This window comes from Monodon monoceros, unplaced genomic scaffold (assembly GCF_005190385.1).
Source record: "Monodon monoceros isolate NGI ecotype Baffin Bay Population unplaced genomic scaffold, NGI_Narwhal_1 Super_Scaffold_5, whole genome shotgun sequence".
In the NCBI taxonomy this organism is placed as follows: Eukaryota; Metazoa; Chordata; class Mammalia; order Artiodactyla; family Monodontidae; genus Monodon; species Monodon monoceros.
In genome coordinates, this window is record NW_021703782.1 from 103,409,011 (window position 1) to 103,430,852 (window position 21,842).

A 21,842-nucleotide genomic window follows, 5' to 3' on the forward strand; every position below is an offset into this window, starting at 1 on the left:
CTTTACGCATGAAGCAAACGAAGCCCAGGAAGAGGCAGTGTGGCAGAGGTCTCGGCAGAGCCCGGGAGTAGCTCAGCTCCCAGACTGGGTAAGCCTGGCACCTGTACCCGCTCCCCTGCCCTCCCATCATCCTCTTTTATGCAGCAGGTGCACTCCAGTTGGCCAGACCAGGGTTCTGCCCCTGATACCACTACCTACCTGCTGTGTGAGCATGGGCATGAGACTTCACCTCTCTGCACCTCATTTACCTTCTCTGTCAGATGGAGACAGTAAAAGTACCTACCTTTTAGGTAGGTTAGTAGTGCATGTAAAGCACTGAGCACAGTGCCTAATACACGCACATACCTATAGATGATGGCCATGAGGATGGTGATGATGTTGGCGTATTCATATTCTGCTGACTACTACGACACTTTTTCTACCTCTGTTAGGTTTAAGTCAAAACAGAAATTTAGCACTTAATGGAAACAAATTAACCCCAAATATTAATTGAATTTTAGTTCTAGATTATCTGGTGAGGATCCAAATATAACTTCTGAGATCATTAAAAAGCTTCCCGAATAAAGGCACGAATGAATAAGGAATGGATTCATGGAGTAAGAAAAGGCAAGTAGCAATGTTACAAAGCAGTTCTAAGGATAGGATGTAGGAGAATTACAGAATGAAAATTATGGAACTTCACATAAGTCAATCAGTTTGCAAAGAGTCTCAAGTTAGTTCTATTTCTAATATTCTGCTTCATAAAAAAGAAGACAAGACAGAGCACTAAGGTGGGAAAAAGGAGTTGCTTTAAATTTCACTGCTTCAACATTTTCTCTGAAAACAAATTACTGTTAGTCATTCAGGTCACATAAAAGTTGTATGTTATTTCTTTCCCTATTTCGACATTGACCACTGATAGAAAGTTGACACACTTACCTAACTGTACATCAGTTGTGAATCGGAGTCTGTGAATCATGCTGACTTTGAATGACTTGTAATGGTGGCTGCTCAGCATATCCTGTACTGTAGCTATGTCAATTTGAGAATCCTCCTCAAAAACCCCGTCTGCCCTTGAACCTGGGGAGGAAAAAGCAGTTTAACACATAAAGATACATGAGGCTTGGCAAATGGTGTCTGCTTAAAATGCTTTGGGATAAATTAAAATAATATGGGCTATTTAATTTGGAAAAGAAAAGGCTGAGCGATGACTTAATAATGCCATTCCAGTAAACAAAGAATGGTAACATATTAATCACTGAACAATTAATTCCACAAACACTGCCTGTTCTATGGCAGGCCCTTGGCTGGGCAGCAGCAATACAGAGGGCAGAAAAACTCCTGCTCGCCAGAAGCTCTGTCTCCACAAGAGTAAGTCAAAATCACAAAAGCATGGGTGGTCACACTTCTTGCTTCTTTTTCTATTAATTTTCCTGATCATAAAAGTAGTCCATGCTCCTTGAAGAATCCCTGTTCTTCCCACGGTTTGCAAACTGTCTGTTTAGCAACTTCCTGTCCTGCGCCCCACAGCCTCCAGTGGTTCAGGTACCACTGTAACAGGTACCACATTAGAAAAGGTTTTATTATGAGACATTTACAAAACATTTGTGAGAAACATAACATTAGTGAGCCTTAGAGTTAGAATTCAAACTTTCTCCCTTTACGCATGAAGCAAACGAAGCCCAGGAAGAGGCAGTGTGGCAGAAGTCTCGGCAGAGCCCGGGAGTAGCTCAGCTACTCTCGGCAGAGCCCGGGAGTAGCTCAGAGCCCGGGAGTAGCTCGGCTGTAACAGTCTCCTCAATGGCCTTCTGGCCACCAGGATCCCTCAGCAGTCCAGCTACTACAGGACTTTCCGATTTATCTTTCTAAAGGTTTGATCACTCATTCACTCATCAAATGTGTAGTGTGCACTAAGTACTCTGATATTGATAGTGGGGACAAATAAGAAGACTGGAGCTCAAAAATCTTCCCTGGCTTCCCAAGGCCTCCTGAATGAAGCACACTCTTTTCAGTCAAGCAATCGAGGACGTCCACAATCTTGCTGAAACAGAAATTTCCCATTATATATGTCATTTCTAACACATACCTTCTCTCAGCTCTTCCCAAACTCCTCAGACTATATATAGGTTCAGGTTTTTCTACTTCTGGTTCTTTGCTCATGTGGTACCGTTGGCCTAGAACATCCCTCTGTCAAAACTCCACCCAGGCTAGCTCAGATTCCACCTCCTCTTGAACTCCATGGCAGCTGGTTTATACTGGACTTGGAGCCAGGGAGACCTGGGCTCAATTCCTGGCTCTGCCTCTAACTTACTGTGTGATATTGGCCAAGTGACTATTTCTCTCAACCCCAGCATCTGCCATCCACAGAATACCAAAACATATTTAGAGAATCTAGTACGTAATACGCTTAATAAATAGCAGTCATGATTATTTTTATTCTCTTGTCATAGTGGATCACATTTAGCTTGCACTAGAATTGCTGAGTGGTTGCTGTGTCCTAAATTGGAAACTTTGTGAGGATCAGTAAAGTTTCTTATTCATCTCTACATCTTTTCCTGCAAGCAGTACAGGTAACTGGCATGCTCTCACTAAATTTTGCTAAATAATCAATCAATAATAATAACGATAGCTAGTACAGGTGAGTACTCATACATCAGGCATGGTGCTGAGCGCTTCACACATGCATTTAAGTCTCAAGACAACCTGGTAGGTAGGTCCTGTAATTTTCTTATTACACAGATGAAGAAGCCGAGGCTCTGAGAGGCAAAGTCACACGCCCAAGGTCACATAAGCAAAGCTAAAGTAACTCTCGTCACCCCCCATGCCTGAGTTTGAAATGTGGTCTTCTGAAGGTGTGGCTGCTGGTGGGAGGGAGCATCTGTCTGGAAGAGGCCAACCAGAGCGGGGTGCCCAGGGCCTTGTGATGAGTACACAGGGACGGTCCCAAAGGGAGACCACGAGAGAACTCCTTGGCACAGAGTTGGAGGAATGGAAAACTCTAGATTTGGGCATAGAACTGGAAAATTCTCTATGCCTACCAATTACACACTTTCCTTCCCACAGTTATTCCTTACAGGGGAGGCTTTTAAGGCAAAGCTGTTTTCTGATGCCTTCACATTTAACTAATTTATTAGGAACTGTGCGTTTTATTTCCAAACACTACAACTATTCCCAGCTTGGACCATTCTAGCACCTACAAGGATGCTTTCCCCTCGGTAAGGCTGCAGCCTCGGCCTTAACGGGCCAGTCACTGAATGCCTGTGACACAGTCCCACGTGTTGACCTCTCCGCCCAGGTCACCCTTCTTCCCATTGCACTCCCTCCTGGCCTTTTTCTCCAGGCCTCCTCCCCATCCCCCTGATGAGCTTGGCTCAAGTGACATTCCAAGGAACCCTAAGTCTAGCTCAGCTCTGTCTGTCACTGCACCCTGCATTTCCCTTCAGGTTATTTATCACAGATAGTAATCGTCTGTCTCCACCACTAGACTGTAACCCCAAGAGCAGAGGCAGAGTAACTGCTTTACTAAACACCACAGCCCAGACCCTGCTAGTGCTACCACAGAATAAAGCAAGAGCTCAATAACAATTTACTGGATGAATACCGAGTGCCGTATCCCCAGGATCAGAGAGGCGTAGTGACTTAACCAACATCACATTGCCAAGACTAGCAAAGTTGCACTCGATGTCTGCAAGGGTCATTTGGTAACCCTGTTTCCTTTCTCTGGAACACCTGTGATTTTGGATACAGATGCTGTGATCATGATCGCTACTGTCTCCAGAGTAATGTCCACATCGCAAGCCAAGAGGCTGGCTAGAAATTAAAGTTTCAAATAGTTATTCACTTTCTCCAAATATACCTTTTACTAAAACAGAGCGGCCAAGATGTGTTTACTTTTACTTTAGAACTTTTTAAACTGAGAATTTTGGAGAAATACTAATATCCTTTCATGTTTTAAATCATTTAAAGCCATCTTTTCTGAGAAAATGCCATTATTAGATACAACTCAGCTTAAGAACTTCTGTTTTCTTTACCAATTAGTATTTTCTAAATATTGCAGGTATTTGATTTGGAAAGAGGTAACAGCTCATTATGTTAACATGCCAATTATTTTTAAAAAACCACACTTAAGAGTTTTACGTTTTATGAGGTTGGATTAAGACTAATTTAAAAATTACTATAACGTGACATAATTCTTTACTGAGCAATTTCAATGCCAGCTGCTAATAAAGCATCTTAGATGCTTTTAGATAAAGTGGTGCATAAATATGACTGGAAATTGATTTAGCTTCTTGCAGAAGCTACTGAAGAATGACATATTTTGTTTAATACACCAGCTAATGTAGTCCTAAAAGCTCAAACAAGTGCCAGTTTTCACTCCTAAATTTGCTGTGCGAGATTAATGAAAACTTTATATTTTGCTGAAGTGTTAATAATGGGCAGATGAGATGACAGGATTTTAGTAGAGGTCTTAAAGCTATGGAATAACCAGCAAGGCTTGTCAGTTTCCTCATATTAATTTTGTTCAAGACTTATATAGCTGGAGCTGGCTCAACACATTAATGTTTCTTGCATTGACCTTCTACTCTCTGACAGTGTAAATTCATATCCCATTTAAGGATTTAAGTCCCCTTGATACTTGGGTGAGTTCTGAGCCTTGCCCCAGTTGACAAGGGGTGTGTTTACTTTTATGGTCAAAAGGGCAGCAGCACCGGGGGAGCAGAGAAGGAAGAAACAGTCCTGCACTCACCTCTGATACACGCTGCTCACCCCCAAGCAGGTTATCTGCTGAATGGGAACAACTTCTGGTTTTGGAGTTCCAGTGCCATTTCTCAAAGTAGGCTCAGGAATTCCTCTGCTTGGAGGGGACGTGTCTGTGTGTACAGATCAGTCAGCCATGCAACCTGCAACTACTGTCCCCATGCCTGCAGTGTGCTAGACTGGGAAGGGACACTGATGAAGATAAGGCAGGGTTCCCGACCTTCAGGAGCTTACAAATTCACTACAGAACACCAAGAAAACAGGACAAGGCAGAGAATAGTGCCCAATAAATGATGCATGCAACAGACACTTAATCTAAAGGCACACATCTGAAGCAGAGCATTACAGCAAAAGCATTTTTTTTTTCAACCGGGAAAGTTCTGACTTTGCAGTTTTACTGTTTGTATCCTTCTAGAAAGGGGTGAACCCAAACACACATGAAAGATGCTTAATACTGCACCACAGTGCATATTAAAAATATTACTGTACTATCAACTTCACATTCCAAAACGACTTCTGTTAAGAGAAGGCACTTTTATCTACTCGAAGTAAAAAATAGAACCAGAATGTCTTAAAAATAAACATATTAAAAAAAACCACTCCCCAAACTGTTAATTTAATTGAAATATAACCCTTTGGTATTTTGTTAAATTAGCAATTAAAAAGGTCACAAGCAATTAAATCAAACAAAAGCCACACTGTGTTCATCTACATTAATGCTGAATTGGGTCTCCTCATGAATGACAAGATAAATTGTAATGGTGCCTTCAAAGACTTCACAATGTATTTTGTCAAAGTCGAGAGTGTTAATGTCTCTGTGTGCCATGGATTACCATAATGTATTGTGTCAAAACGCTTGAGCTGCAATAACTCAAAGATGTATTGTGATAGATCAAATTTTTTGGGGGGGGCCTAAAAGTGACTTGAGCACCAGAGCTCAAACGGACTGACAACAGGCTCTGGAAGGATGACAGAGAGCACGTTCATGATACAGAAAGCGCTGGGGAACAAGCAAAAAATCCAAGAAAGGAAGGAGCGTAGCTGTCTGGAGTAAGGAATCAGGAAAAAAGGAAACAAGGAGTGGCACCTGTCTTAATGGCAACACCAGGCCAGGGAAGAGGGAGCAAAGGGAAGCAGAGAGGAGGGGAAGGAGGAGGCTGGCGGGGTGTAAGGGCTGCACCGAAGAAAGAAAGAGGAGGTACTGAGAGAGGGCCGGGATGTGGCCCTAGGGCTTAATAACACTGGAAGGAACCTGGAACATGGAGTTCAGAGATGTAGATTCAAATCCTAACTCTTGACACCATGGGTCAAGAGCAGGTCAAAAACCTTGCCCAAGGTTCCACTGTTGGAAAGAGGCGGAGCTGGGACAGATCTATCGGACTTTGGAGTCATGTTCCTTCTCCTGCCCCTCCAGTGTCACCACATTCCTACAAGCAGCAGCAAGGACAGGGACTGCGTGGGTAACTGTAAACTTTAAGTCAGTGGTTCTCAAAGTGCAGCTCAGGACCCCAGGTGTGGGGGGAGGCGGGTCCATAACCTCAGTACTATTTTTATAATAATAACAGTAAGACATGATTTGCCCTTTTCATGCCTAATATCTTACAAGTGCACAAAGTAATAAAAAAAGTTCATTGATATGTTTCTGATTCCACATTGCAACCAACCTTTAGGAAACTATCACTTGAGTTTTGGTATAGCAACAAATATTAATATGCACTATTTTCTGAAAAGGCTACTGAAATACTCCCCTTGTTTCCAACAACCTATCTATGTTAGCCAAATTTTCTTCATATACTTCAACCAAAACAATGTATTGTAACAGACTGATTGCAGAAGTAGATATGAAAATCCAGGTGTCTTCTATATAGCCAACATTACAGAAATTTGCAAAAATAGAAAATACTGCACACTGGTTCAGGAGATTAGTCAATAACTTATCTTCCTGGTGGAACAAAAATAAATGCTTTTCAGAGAAAGGAAAACAAAACAACAAAACAAAAAAAACCCCAAACCAAAATAAAAGAGTGCTCTTATCATTAAATTTTTAAAAGAAAATATTTTTATTTTATTTTTAAAAATTTTAATAAAAATGTTATTTATGTTCACATATAATGGATTTACCATTATTTTTAATGAATTCATAAATATTTAAAAATCTCTCAGTTTTTATTCCTAATAAATAGATATAACTCAATAAACAAAAGCTCTTTGAGGTCCTCAATAAATTTTAAGAATGTAAAGAGGTCCTAAGACCCAAAAGTTTGAGAACTGCTGCCTTTATTGGTTCTTATGCCATGTTTTCATTGTTCCTGGATGCCCATTTGGACATGGAACCATGATGGGACAGAAAAGTGCAGTTACAGCTCTGTGTCTGTATTACATACCTGAAAACAAACACAAAAACAAACAGAAAGCCTGTACACACATTGTTAGAGTGACAGGCTTGTTTGCCACATGATCAGATCAAGGCTAATTACAACTAATATTGTTTAAGAAGCATTTTCATATACTTCATGATTTCACTGGAACTGAGGGAGATACTTACAGGTACATACGTGACTGTCTTTCAGACAAATGAGCACTGATGATTAAATCAAAGCTCAGATGAACTCACTGTACGGCTCTGGCAGATGTCTTATGTTCATAGACACAAACTACATGGAACATCAGACTTCATTTTATGGTTCAATGAGTCTCACGCCAAGTCTGAAAGGGCTAATCTAGGTATAAGTTAAAGCAACTTCCGTCTTCCATCTCCAAAAAGATCTACGCCGAGTCTAGAACTCAACTGGAAGTTCGAAGGCCTTTGCTACATCCTTACCTCATAGGTACACTCTCTGTAGCAATGATGACCCTGTTGACCATTCCTCCCAAGTCCGCAAACAGTCACCCAGCACCAATCGTGTGCCAGAGCTGTGCTAGTGCTTCAGGAACACAGGAGGATGGCAGCAAGTGTTTGCATTTGGCTGGTGCAAAGAGTCTGTGAAGGGGAATAGTAGAAAATAAAATGGTGGGGGGTGGAGGGGGAGAAGTCTTCAGAGATAGGCACTGACCATCTCAGGAGTTGGCATACAGTAAAATACTGCTGTGCAAACAGCTGAATGAAGAGTAAACAAACTACCTTCTGCCCCATTCTATCTTGCAGCCTTATTGCTACTCCCCACATAGAACAATGCCTTTTTCAGCTAAACTGGATTTTGTTCAGATTATACCATCTGGCCAGAATGTCCTTTCCACTCTTTAAAATTAATACACTTCAAGGTCTAGTCCAAATGGAATCTTTCCTGATCCCTTTCCTGAAACCCTGTCTCCCTTTGTTGAAGGCTCTCATGATAAGTCTCTTACACGATAAGCATCTGTACTCCCCTTCTGGACCATGGGCTCCTTGGAGGCAAGAACATTCCACCCTACAGAGCACACAGTAGATGTTCAATAAATGCTGTTGGCAGCCTGAATGAGGTTGATGCCACACAGGTTAGCCATAACAGTACCTGCGTTTGTACACCATCCCTTGTATTTACCTTGGTTATTAGAACCTAACACACCATTCCTAGTTTTCCATTCAGATGCCCTACCAGACAGGGATCCTGCCTCAACAACAACTCCAAGAGCAATTATCATTTACTGAATGCTTACTATATATGCCAGACATTATGCTCAGCACTTTAAATATATTACCTCATTTAAATTTCTCACTGCTCTTTTAAGTTGGATAATATTATCTTCTTTCTACAGGTGAGAAAAATAAGGCTCAGAATGTCATCCTGCTAGTATAGCCATACAACTAATACAAGCTGGAGTTAGGAAAGGAACCCAGGTCTAATTCCAAAACTGTGCCCTTAACCACCACATAACCCCTTGGGTAAAATGCTCCTTGGATGGGCTGGGAATGTACAAATCCATGGGCCATAGCAGTATCTAAGGAGAACACAATCACACCTGCCTTTGCCAGAACAAACAATCAGGGATAAAACCTAACTCCCTCTACTCCTTCTGTAAGACTCAAAGCTAGATGTGTGAGTGAGTCATGGAGGAAAAACTCTCCTTTAGCTTTCTACATCCATCACTTTTTTTTTTTTCCAAAGGCCATTTAAATCCCCAAAGACTCATAAGCCCCAAACTTCTCTTCTATTAAACACTTCCCTTTGGCTACTAGTCATTTTTGCTGGTCTCTAAAAAATAATCCATAGGTGATACACTATAATGTACACACGCGCACTTGCTTGCCCCTCTGCGGTAATCTCTTCAAAGCCGTCAGGGTTGTACTGTAGGATACACCCTTCACTGAATTTGCCATGCTACAACCAGGGTAGGGATCCTTGCTGTCAGTGCCTAATTGATTAAACTCTTGGAGTCAGAGCCTTTCCACAGGGAGATTTCAGACCCTCAATAAATCAGGATAATCTTGTTTTATGAGGTGATCAGAAAGAAACGATTTCTGGTTTGTAGAATTTCTAAAGAGAGCGGATCATGGAGGTGGGAAGGTGGGGGTGGGGGAGGTGTCGGCTCTGCATTCAAGCTCCTGCCTGTCCCCCAGTCTCATCTTCCAACACTCTCTCCCTTGCTCATTTCATTCCACTCCATTCATTCATTCCCAAATACACCTAGCTCTTTCTCAAGACCTTTGGACAAGTAGTCCCTTGGCCTGGAACATTCCTCTTACTCATTAGCAGAATAACTCCTTCCTCAAGGAAGCTTTCTTCTCCCATTCTCACCAGCTCCAGGCCCCTGCTATATATACTCTTTTATACCCTTCACAGCACTCATCACTACTGTGAGCTCCATGATGCAGGGGCTGTGTATCCTCTACTGCGCCAGCACAGCGACTGGCCCAGAGGAGGGGCCGTCAATATTTGGGGGATGAATGAACAAATATGTGTCTAGGGTGAAGCCTGTACAGGATGAAGCATGACTATTCAAGCGTCTGAACCACTGGCTCATTACAGGTTTGCCTGGAAGTTAGGTTGATGTCAGAATTCCCATCACTTCCTTTTCCTCCATTGTGTCTTTGCCCGTGTTCAAAACACAGGAAAAGTAATGGAGTCTTCTTAAGAGCCTGGGCATTTTGGACAATTTACATGACAAAATATCTAAGAACTGCAACATCTGATCAACACCGAGGCATCTCTCTCTCTGACTCCAGAGTCAGAGAATGAGGGCACACATGCTGGAAGAACCCCTCTTCCCATCAGGGGAGTCACTGCAGAAATGTCACCCGATGCATTACCAAACCATTAGTCAGAGGCTACAGGGCGGATTCTAGGTCCAGGAGCCTACCAGAGGGATGCAAATCCCTGTGCCCCCACTTAGAGCCCATACAGGGTTTGTGGCTCATCAAACATGTTTCCTTACTGCTCTAATGTACCAGTGTATCGCTTAATGAAAGTTCTTAATTGTAATTCAATTAATTACATACACAGAGTCCCCAATTACATTTTCCAATCAGACACTGGCTGTGGTACAGGTCTAAATGCACTTAACCAATTTTAATATATTAAGATCAATTTCCCTTGAATACTAATTACTACCTAATGATAAAATGAAAAGGGGGGAACTTTCAAGAAAGGGGGAGAGTGAAAAATGCAATTCATGTGGAATTTCTCAGCCCACATAGCACAATGCACTCACTACTGAAGAAGTAGGTGTGGACAGGGCACAAATTTGCTTCCAGTTCAGATCAGCACTGTTTTTTGTCCTAGGTATCACCTACCCTTGGTGCAGGCTGTTGCCCAAAGGGACCTGTGGGATGTCTAAGCATCTAGAGGGAAAAGGCCAACACACACAAGCACAGACTAGCCGTGGGGTCTGCGCCCAGGCACTCGCTTTGTGTCTTGGGCACACAAAGCCTGGGAATGGCCAGCTCTTGCATGGGGCATTGCACTTTGCCACGTGCATTTAAGGCACACAATCTCAACTTAATCCTCATAACAGCCGTACAGGGTAGGGATTCCTTCCTACAGGGTAGCCCTACAGATGGGGAAATGAAGCTCAGAGAAGGACTTGCCTAAGGTCACGCTGTGGCTTCAAACATCCTGCCTTTCCCCTACAACACACTGCCAACCAGCCCGCATCAACCAGACAGCAAGAGGTGGAGACACATTGGTATTCTGGCATCGGGGATAATGTTTCTGTTCCATTTAAATTCTGTTAGCGTGCAGCAAGCAGGGAGCTATTATCCAATATCTACTTGAAAAAACTCTCACCCATACAGATAATTCCTTACAGTGAACACATTTCCCCCCACCAGAGCCAGACACGTAACTGGCTTTCAGCAGTAATTCAACCTAAAATATGTACCATGAACATCACAAGTCATTTCCATTTGTAAACAGAGTTTATTTGCAGGATCACATTTTTTTTGCTTTTGAAGACTGCTGTTGTGGTACAATAAAAGAGGCTTAAAGCCCTGGTACTTAAGTCACATGATAGGAATTTGAGAGATTAGTAATTTGTAACTGAAGAAGGCAAACCCTCCAGAAGCCAAGTAGAACCACTAGGGAGTCTCCAGGGTCGGCAAAAAGAGCACACGCAGGAGGAGGGACTGGCCCACTAAGAATAAGCACCACGAAGAGGAGATGGAAACACACCAGGAGAAGCAGTCATTCACTGCCTACAGTTGCTTTTTTATTTAGTAAATTGGAGGGGGGTGGGGTGGGGGGAGGGGGTATCCCAAGTACCACCACGAAGAAACCCTTATACCTGAAGACGCTCACCCAAAGCCCAAGTTCCTTTTAAATGGTATCACACACTGCTCACTCAGTGCCCTAGTGAGCAGCCTGGTGATGCCAGGGACTCAGGAGGCTCCCTCCCTCCCAGGGAATGAACCACACCTGGCCACAGGCACTGGGATGTAGGGGGAACTCAGACTCAGGCCCTGCCCTTGGTGGATGGGGGTGTGTGGTCACAGTCCAGTGTGGGAGTGGGCGAATCCATTCAGTAGAATCAGTGATCAGAGAGGGGTTCTAGGCTTCTAGGAGGAGCGGCCTCTTCTCCTGGGTCTTCAAGGAGAAACTAAAGGAGGCGAAAGAGGCCACAAACTGAGACCCAGAGATATGCTCCCCTGCCACAGTCCAGCTGTCTGGGTGACTGCCCACCTCGAGTTGAAGCTCTTTCTTAGTATAGCCTTAAATTAAGGAAACTTCATGAAGGTACTGAAATAATGGAAGCTCTCCTTGAAAAGGAAAGGAGATCAAAGGAGATTAAACTGATGTTTAAAGAACTGAATCCCCTTTCTATAGCAACTTCTATTTAGGAAACAAAATAATTAGATTCAGCTCTTTCACTAGACTTAATGGACAGAAGACACATTCTTCTAGGCCCCCTAATTATTATTCACGGGATGATGAGCAAATCACCACCTTAAAGGCTCAGTTTCTTCTTCTATAAAATAAAGATGATGACCACTCTAGCCTAATAACAACAGCACCTCTATCTCATTTAATCCTCACAACAACCTTGTGAAATAGATTCAACCACTTCCATTTACACAGGAAACTGAGGCTCAGAGAGGTGACATGATTTGTCCTACGTCAGAGGCTGCAGTGTCCACCCAAGGTCTGCCTCATTCTAAAGACTGTGCTTTAAGCACTATGCTGAACTACTATGTAGAACACTTGTGACTGATAAAACAGGGAAGACACAGCGTCTGACACTTTGTGGCACTCCATAAAGCGGGTTCAATTTCAGGTCTATTTTAGCTCTGATGATGGGAAATTCCCAAGTTTCTCTCTGAAAGTTATGGAATCGATAGGTTGGTTCATGCTGCATCTTTCTTTTAAGGCTCTGGATGGGCTACCCACATATGATCAGTGGGTAAAGGAAAAGGTCACTGGCAACATTTGGCAGAAAACGAAATTGAGGTTCAATCTGATGCCAGGATTTATATAGACACTTGGACAAGAATGGAAGTCTTATAATGTTACATCCTCTCCATAATGTACTCAGGCTTACTTCTGGTCTGATTCCAACTTCTAGCAGACAGTTGGCTAAAGGATGTAGGAGATTATCAGACTAGAGTCCAAACTGGACAGCCCAAGGACTTTGGCTTGTCGTTTTCTTACTTAGGCCAAGATCCAAGCACAAATGCTACCTCTCAGTCCCTAGGCAGGAACTCTTATCATATTAGCTTCATTCGCAAGCTTCTCTCTCATAGTGTACAAAGACAACTGTCATCACCCTTCTTAGGACTGAAAATTTAGGTTGTTTTATCAACAATCTCAGGGTGGGCTTCAGGGTCAGATAGCTGACTTAGAATTCTGGTCCTATCACTTACTGATTAGCTAACTCTGGGCAAATCACAACCTCTCCCCACAATTAGAATAGTATCTTGTAAGATGGTTGTGAAAATTACACAAGAGAGCAAAATGTCTAGCGTGATGCCTTACAACAGAAGGCCTGAATAATTAAAAAAACATCCTTTGATGCGGTTGGTATAAAAAGCCATGCCCTGTCCCCCTGTGGAAAAAAAACTGAAGGGCTTATATCTACTCTTATGGCAGTCTTCTCGATCAAATGTTTTTACTTATAGGTACACCTCTTCTGGGACAGCAAAGCACATTTGCTGGAAAGTACCCTGCCTCTAAATTCTCTGGTCCTGTGACACAGACTTATACATCTGCTCTGGCCCCCACGCTCCTTTCCCCTCCATTCTGCATCACTCCCTTCCCCAACACACACCTCCTTGTGGGCCCTGACAGTTCTATGATTCCAGACCTCCACATCCATGCCTCATCTGCTCTGTGAGCCACAGAATGCTGCTCTTCTGTTATTTATTAATTACAGTTAATATTTATTGAGTGTTTATTATGTGCCAGGCACTCTTCTAAGAGCCTTATGAATCCTCCTATCAGCCTTATGAAAGTAAATTAACTACCTAAGAGAGGTTAAGTAAATTGTCCAAGGTCACACAGCCAGTAAGTGGCAGGGCCAAAATGTGAACTGAGGCAGTCTGGCTTGATTGCATATTCTCTTAAACACTGCATAATAGATGCTCATAATTTAGCTCACTTCTAAAATGGCTTTAAGGATAGCAAGCCTGTGCTGATCAAATATAGCAACAGAGGTGAAGAAAATTCTGTTTTTGAAATATTTTTCTTTGTCTCAATCTAACTTCTTAATAGGTAGCTACTGGGGAACAATATGGGTTCTTTTTTTTTTTTTTTTTTTGCGATACGCAGGCCTCTCACTGTTGTGGCCTCTCCCGCTGCGGAGCACAGGCTCCGGACACGCAGGCCCAGCGGCCGTGGCTCACGGGCCCAGCCGCTCCGCAGCATGTAGGATCCTCCCGGACCGGGGCGCGAACCCGTGTCCCCTGCAGCGGCGGCAGGCGGATTCTCAACCACTGCGCCACCAGGGAAGCCCCAATATGGGTTCTTGATTGAAATTTCTATTTACAAAAATTTAAAAAATCTTTTCTATAAAGAGAATAAATTGTTTTTATAATTTACTTCCACTTTACAAAGCCTAGTTTCAACAGTCTATTGATTCCAAACCATGGACTGCCTGGCACACTCTGTAAATGCTGGTACGGTCTTCTTTCACTAACAAAGTGATTTTGACTCAAAGGCAAGCACTGAAAGTATCTTGCAAATCCTTTAAGATGGGGATGCTGAGGCTGACAGAGGTCATACAACTTAATTAAGACTATGCTCGTACTTAGAAGTGGAGTGACAACAAGAGCTCAGCTTTCAAATCTTTATCCACCAATCCTCATAGCTTCTCTTTCCTAGTATAAGAACCTTATCTTAAAAGAAAAAAAAAATGAAACTAAACAAACCTAGGACACATCTAATTTGGAATCACAGTATACTGTGAAATACTATGCAGCAGTTAAAAAAGAAAGAGGTAAATCTATATACGGAATAATATATGGATTGATGTAGAATATGGAGTACTCTCTATGTGACATACTGTTACAATGATACAAGAAAAATATAGAACACTGATGACAGTTTGCTACCATTTTGTTTTTAAAAGGAGGGAAGGGCTTCCCTGGTGGCGCAGTGGTTAAGAATCCGCCTGCCAATGCAGGGGACAAGGGTTCAAGCCCTGGTCTGGGAAGTTCCCACATGCTGTGGAGCAATGAAGCCCGTGCACCACAACTACTGAGCCTGAGCTCTAGAGCCCGCGAGCCACAACTATGGAAGCCCACGTGCCTAGAGCCCATGCTCTGCAACAAGAGAAGCCAACGCATTGAGAAGCCCAGGCACTGCAACGAAGAGTAGCCCCCACTCGCCGCAACTAGAGAAAGCACACACGCAGCAAGGAAGACCCAACGCAGCCAAAAATAAATAAATAAAATAAATAAATTAATTAAATAAAAAAAATAAAAGGAGGGAAATACGTGTGTGTATATATATGTCTTTGTGTGGGTACATTCATATACATATACAGAATATGCTTGCATGTGCTTAGATGATCCCTGGAAAGACACCAAAATCACTGGGAACAACTGTTGTCTCCGGGAGAGGAATTAGGGGAGAGATGAGAGGCTAAAAGTTTTCACTTTAGATACTTTGTTATCTGAAATTTTTTTGCATGTGTGTTATATATCCAAAATATATACCAAGATCCTAACAAATAACATTTTATCTTATTCGTATAACATGGAGTCAACATGAAACATTTTGAAACAGAATCCACTAGAGTTACTATACGCAGGACAAGGCCCGTAGTGGGTGATGAGTGAACATTTGCTAAATTAATGAACGTCAACCTGGTATGGGATACCCTCAAAGACTTGACAATCTAGTGTGAGAGACAGACATCAATCAATCATTGGGAAAAATAAATAATTATAAACAGAAATACATGCAATGAAAAAAAAGTAGTATGCTCTATGATGGAATATAACAGGGGACCCAAATGAGGAACAGGTCAGGTTTAGGCAATGAGGGGACAGGGAGATCACAGGTGGCCTCTATCGAGGTGACATTTAAACTGAGAAGAAGGATAAAAAAGTTAACCAGAGTAGGGGAAAGTGTTCCACACAGAAGACACTGCCTGCGTAAAAGCCCTGAAGCAGGAATGATGGAGAGTCGGCTGTTGTGATCACAGTTTTCACATGTCACTCGCCCCTTGAGTCAATAGGAGTATAGAGGAGAGGAATGGCTAAAATTCATAAGTCTGAAACTCTAAAGAGTGAATGAAAGAAATTAACTGAACTTTTAAAGAAGCTTTCTGCATAGCACTAGGAACTACTACATTGCCTCCGGCCAAGAGTATGAAAATGGCCAGAATTTTCTAAAACCTGATGACTGAACAGTGATACTGACAGGGCCAGTTGCTTTATATACAATACAGCCTTTGCCACAGAAAAGGCCTCATATTTCTAAACTGTTTCCAGGACTGTTCCTAACTTAGGACGATACAGTTTAACAGATAAATATTAATCACAGAGGGCTAAACAGGATGCAGACCATTTCCCAAAAAGCATGAAATCAATCATTTCATTCTGGGATACAATTCTGGCATGAAGGCTGATGTCTGCCTTGGAAAACAAAGTCACCTCAAATCAGCCTAGGGAGGCCAGACCAGTGAGTATTCCCAAACACAGGACTTTTAAGCATGTTGCAACGGACAAAGCAGGCACGGAGCGAGGAGGCCAACGTACTGTTCTCGCGGACCAGACAGAACTCCCAGGCGCTCTGGCTCTCCAAAGTGCTCTCCAGGTCCACAGCGACATTGGGCTCGCTCTGCTTCTCCAGGCGGTACTGAGGGCCTGGAAGATCAAAGGGGCAGGAGGAGGGGAGGCAGTCTGAAACAGTGAATTTAATATTGGAAAAACACCACACCCCAGTGAAAAGCTGATAAAGCATTAGGAAAACACTGAAGTCTGTTTGGGGTCTCCCAATCCAAGAGGGAAGAGTTTGAGTTTTCTTTCCACATGGCTTCACACACTTGTCTGTTCTATTATCAGGTCTATTTTTGCTCAGTTCTCCCCAAAACAGGATGAGAGATAGAAAGCTTTTGAGTCAGACTGACTTGGAATCACAATGTGGCTACGATGGTTTCCCAGATACGAGCAGGTACCCTACCCTCTCTGAATCTCTGTTTCCTAATATGTAATGTGGGAATACTTATACCCTGAAGGATTATTGTGAAGATTAGAGATGCTACAGGAAAAATGCTTACGTAGTAATGTACCTGCCTCATAGGAGGCAGTCCTACAAAATTATTTATTAATAATTATTATATGATAATGAATAATCAATTATAAGCAGGAATAAGGTATGTTTAGAACTCGAATATAATGACAGTCCAAAAATGCCAAAAAAAATCTAAAACGTAGATGGGGTTAAAAAATAAATTCCAGGGCTTCCCTGGTGGCGCAGTGGTTGAGAGTCCGCCTGCCGATGCAGGGGACATGGGTTCGTGCCCCGGTCCGGGAAGATCCCACATGCCGCGGAGCAGCTGGGCCCGTGAGCCATGGCCACTGAGCCTGCGCATCCAGAGCCTGTGCTCCGCAACGAGAGAGGCCACAACAGTGAGAGGCCCGTGTACCGCAAAAAAAAAAAAAAAAAAAATTCCAGGTTTTTGGGTTATGATGACAGAAGGACAAGTGGCTGCTGATTCGTGTTTTTGTTGAAATATTTATGAAAACACAAGAGGCAGAGGTTCAATAATACTGAAAACCAGGAATATCAGTTACCCTGCATCACAAAGGGATTCTGGCAGATCTTAAAACACTGGGGCATTTTATACATTTATTCATGTATTTCTTTGTAAAGCCAAATGACAATCTTGTTCTTCTCAGATAACACCTAACGGGTCCAATGATCGGATTCAAAAGACTGCTCCTGTTGTTAATGGTTACTGAAAGATTAGAGGTGTAAGAAACTGTCTTATTATTTTGACTATGAAAGGCCTGTTTGGTCAGACAGCAGAGGTGTGAGAGATCTGATGAAGCATCAGAGGCCTTACAGGGCTCCCAGGTGGAACACATATTTTTAGATGTGTTCCTCAGCTGTCCTCAACCTGTTGATTATTTACATCCAACACTTCTCCTTCATCAGTCTGAGGCATTTCACTCATCTCAAGTCATTCTCCTCCCCCACATTCTAAGTTCATCCGTAGCATTGTAGAGTTTCAGTTCACTTTCATGGTATATTTGATCCTTCCTCTAATTGGTATTTCATTAGCATTTCTGCCAATTATCAGAGTTCTTACATACATTCAGTCCTTTTTACACTACTTACAGGTTTTAAACCTTCACTAAGTTAACAATGCTCAAGACACATACAACTATTTAAGGAAATACATGCTCAGAAGTCTACACAATTCTTATAAACTCTAATACACTGTCAGGTCAAGAAGGTATTGTAGTTCAACATTATATATAGTTCAATTTTTTTTTTTTGCGGTACGTGGGCCTCCCACTGTTGTGGCCTCTCCCGTTGCGGAGCACAGGCTCCGGACGCGCAGGCTCAGCGGCCATGGCTCACGGGCCCAGCCGCTCCGCGGCATGTGGGATCTTCCCGGACTGGGGCACAAACCCGTGTCCTCTGCATCGGCAGGCGGACTCTCAACCACTGCGCCACCAGGGAAGCCCCCATAGTTCAATTTTAATTTCAAAAATATTAAGCAAATAAAGTTATGGAAATACAGATAATTCTTATTCTCCACTACCCATCACCTGTCGGTGCCAACATTTGTCAATTACCAAGCATGCTTGCTGCTCATCACTGGATGCTTTCATATTCACTGGTGGAAATAATCACTGAAAAGTCATGCCCAGCTGAACTTTAAGAAAACATAGCTGGTGAGAGATTCCTATGATCCCTCCCCCAACAGCTCTGCCCGCCCCCCCTCCCTAACACCCACCTTTCACAGCTGTGGGCAGCCCATTAGAGAGAAGAGAACCACCCCTGAACCCAGAGAGCTGCTTTCTAAAACACTGGCCTGTTAATCTCCAGCTGTCCCACCCCTAGATCTCCCAGCAACATAGCATATATATGCACTGATATCCACTCCTACGACTTTACAGTGAAATCTGGGTACAAAGTTTACCTACAATAATTCATTTTTTTATGATAGTCAAAATTTGGGAATAACCCAGATCTAACAACAGGGAAACTGGTTAAACAAAATATTGTGAAATACCATGGAGATATTAAAAGTGATGCTGCAAAAGTATTTGATTTTATCGAACACATTTATAATATGCTACTTTATGAAAATAGCAAATCATAACACAATATGTGTAAGATGATTGTAATTATGAAAAATATATGTAAAGTCATGGCGGGGGGTGGGGTACATACTGGAAGGTTATTTCCAGAATGTGAATAGTAGTTACACTGGATACTGGGATAATGAATGTTTTTATTTTTCCTTAGTGTTTTCCTGTATTTTTCAAATTTCCTATAATTACTTAAATAAAGGCTACCTTTATGATTTTTTTTCCCGTTGGTCGTGCCGTGGCTTAGTTTCCTGACCAGGGATCGAACCAGGGTCCACGGCAGTGAAAGCCTGCGTCGTAACTACTGGACCGCCAGGGAACTCTCTCTCTTTTTTTTCACTTTTGTAATTTTTAAAACATCATATATACTTATAAGCCCTCCAATTTCTTACTGTGCCATTTTTCTGAGGATACTGTAATTACCACACCCTGTGGCATCTCCAATGGGTCTTTCATTTGCAATAGTTTAATCAAAACTAGACATCATCTGTTTATGTAGATCAATACTTTCATCTTAAGTGACCCTGTAACCTCTCTAGGCACAGTATATATAGGGTTTTGGGCATCTAGAGCTGTTCGCCTACCTGACAACTGGATGGTAAGCAAGCCACCCCTTTCCTGATTCAGGGAGCCAAGGCCTGGCCACATCAAGGTGTATTTCAGGCTGGTCTCCTTTGTACTCTTTTTCCTTTTGGTCTCTGTAGCTGTCTGGGAGACGTGGACGGGGGAAACCAGAGGAGGCAGGGAGTACTAGGAAGGGCCCCTTATCCCTAAACACAAGTCCCTGCATCACTCTCTAAGCCACAAATGCCACCATTCCATATTCACTTTCTTATTTCTTGGGTTTTGTAGATATTTCTTTTCTTTTTTTGGGGGGGGGACTATAATATTACTTATTTACTTTTTTAAATTTTATTTTATATTGGAGTAGAGTTGATTTACATGTTGTGTTAGTTTCAGGTGTACAACAAAGTGATTCAGTTATACATATACATGTGTCTATTCTTTTTCAGATTCTTTTCCCACATAGGTTCCCATAGAGTACTGAGTAGAGTTCCCTGTGCTATACAGTAGATCCTTGTTGATTATCTATTTTATATATGGCAGTGTGTATATGTCAATGTAGATATTTCTACTAAAATAGTTTGTTTCCTAAAAGTAGCTTTAGGACTTTCTCCTTGAAGCCAAGTATTATTAGGCTTCATTATATTCATTATATTATGATGACTCTCAATTACTGCATGACCATTATATGCAAGCATGCTGCATATGTTAGCTTACTGAATCCTCACAGCAACTCTTAGAGGCAGATATTATTATCCTCATTTGACAGATTGAGACCCTGAAGGTTGGCAGGGTGAAGTAACTAGCCTAAGATCACACAGGTAGGAAGCAGGAGGGGAAAATGAAACCCAAGGGTCTTTGGCCCTAAAGCCTATGTATTTTGAAGGTTTCTTCCTTTTACAAACTGTAAATTACAGACTAATTATAAAAAGCCATAGTTTGTACCATAAGTATATATATTTTTTGTAGACTCATGGATTCACCTGGGTTCTAAATTACTTAACTTGTGGTTTCTATACATTCATTTCTATGATAAATGATCTGAAATAATTTATTTTAATGAAATCCACACATGCTAAATATCCCATGCTATGGCTGTATCCTGGTTCCTTATGAAGACAGGATCATCTTATCTTTCCATCCATCCAGGAAGACTCTCTCCCCGTCTTTCAGAATATTCCTATGTATGCCCAGTTTTTTAAGTAACAGGTTCCGCATCAACTTCCACTCTCGGGACTCCATGGTCTTCCATAAAAGCTAAGGAACAACTTGGAAATCCACTTCTGAACTTAGCAAAGGACGGATGGGTCTTAACTTTGGGGAAGGCAGGGTAGTTAAGCTATAGATGAGACTTGAGATCTAGACCCAAACAGAAAACTGCCTATTGCAAATCTCAATTTCTCTCCTAATTCTTGCCCAAACGCTGGATAAGATATTTCACAGAGAAAGACTATTTTGCACGTTTTCCCCTGGAAAGGCCAGATGGATAACTTTAGGTCACACTGTGTAATGAGAGGCAGGGTATATATTAGAAGCAATACAGCCTGATGATTAAGGGCATGCACTTGGGGCCAAATTGCCTCAGTCTAGTCCTGGCTGAGAAACTTAGCTGTATGACTTTGGGCCAACTTACTTAACCTCTCTGGTTTCATCTATAAAGTGGGGCTAATAATAGCACCTAGTTTATAGGCCTGTCTGAGGATTCAATAAGTTAACAGTTGTAAAGCAATTAGAACATTAATAGTGTTATTTAAGTGTCAGCCGCCATCATCGTCATCACCATCGGCCATATCATCAGACTTTTATAAGAGATCATAACAGAACAGCGCCTACTATGTGCCAGGTACTACGTTAGGCCTTTTATAAAGATCGTCTCATTTACTCTTCGTCATCTTAGGATGTAAAGAGTATGAATCCCATTTCACAGAGGAAGAAACCATGACTGACAGAGGCTAAATAACTTGCTCAATGTCCCACAGGAAGTGGTGGAGCTAGGATTCATGCCTAGGGCTGCCCAGGCCTACAGTCTACATATTAAATACCACAGTGGCTCACTCATAAGTTCTTAATATATGTCTGTTGATGACAATCAAGATTATGACAACCCAGACCTACTATATATCAGACAATAGTTTCTAGCAAATGCTAATTTAATTTTCAGGCAGCTGACACAGGAGGAGAGAAAAGCAGCAGCCAAAAGCCATTTTATAGAGACAAGCTGTGAGGTCAGTTTGTATTAACATACTTTTGCCAAAGAGATGATTATATAAAAATATAAGAGGCTCTTTCACACCAAATAGGACACACTTCTCAAGGCAACATCCTCCCTTTGGAAAGAGTTTTTAAAATGTCACAGCTGCAC

General features: G+C 42.2%; 1 protein-coding gene across 5 annotated transcripts in view; it reads right to left on the reverse strand.

Annotated features, from left to right (window-relative positions):
* Window positions 1-21,842, reverse strand: part of MAPKAP1 (MAPK associated protein 1) — a 231,214-nt gene that overhangs the window by 43,805 nt on the left and 165,567 nt on the right. For 3 of the 5 annotated variants that reach the window (XR_003790653.1, XM_029201624.1, XM_029201623.1), the window contains 2 exons: window positions 16,349-16,456; window positions 919-1,059 (listed from right to left, as the gene is read on the reverse strand). Coding sequence is in view for 4 of the 5 variants with exons in the window: in XM_029201624.1 (XP_029057457.1) it covers window positions 919-1,059; window positions 16,349-16,456 (249 nt within the window). In the remaining variant the exon portion in view is untranslated. The remainder of the gene's footprint in view (window positions 1-918; window positions 1,060-16,348; window positions 16,457-21,842) is intronic. The other 2 variants (XM_029201627.1, XM_029201625.1) reach the window with 1 other exon arrangement.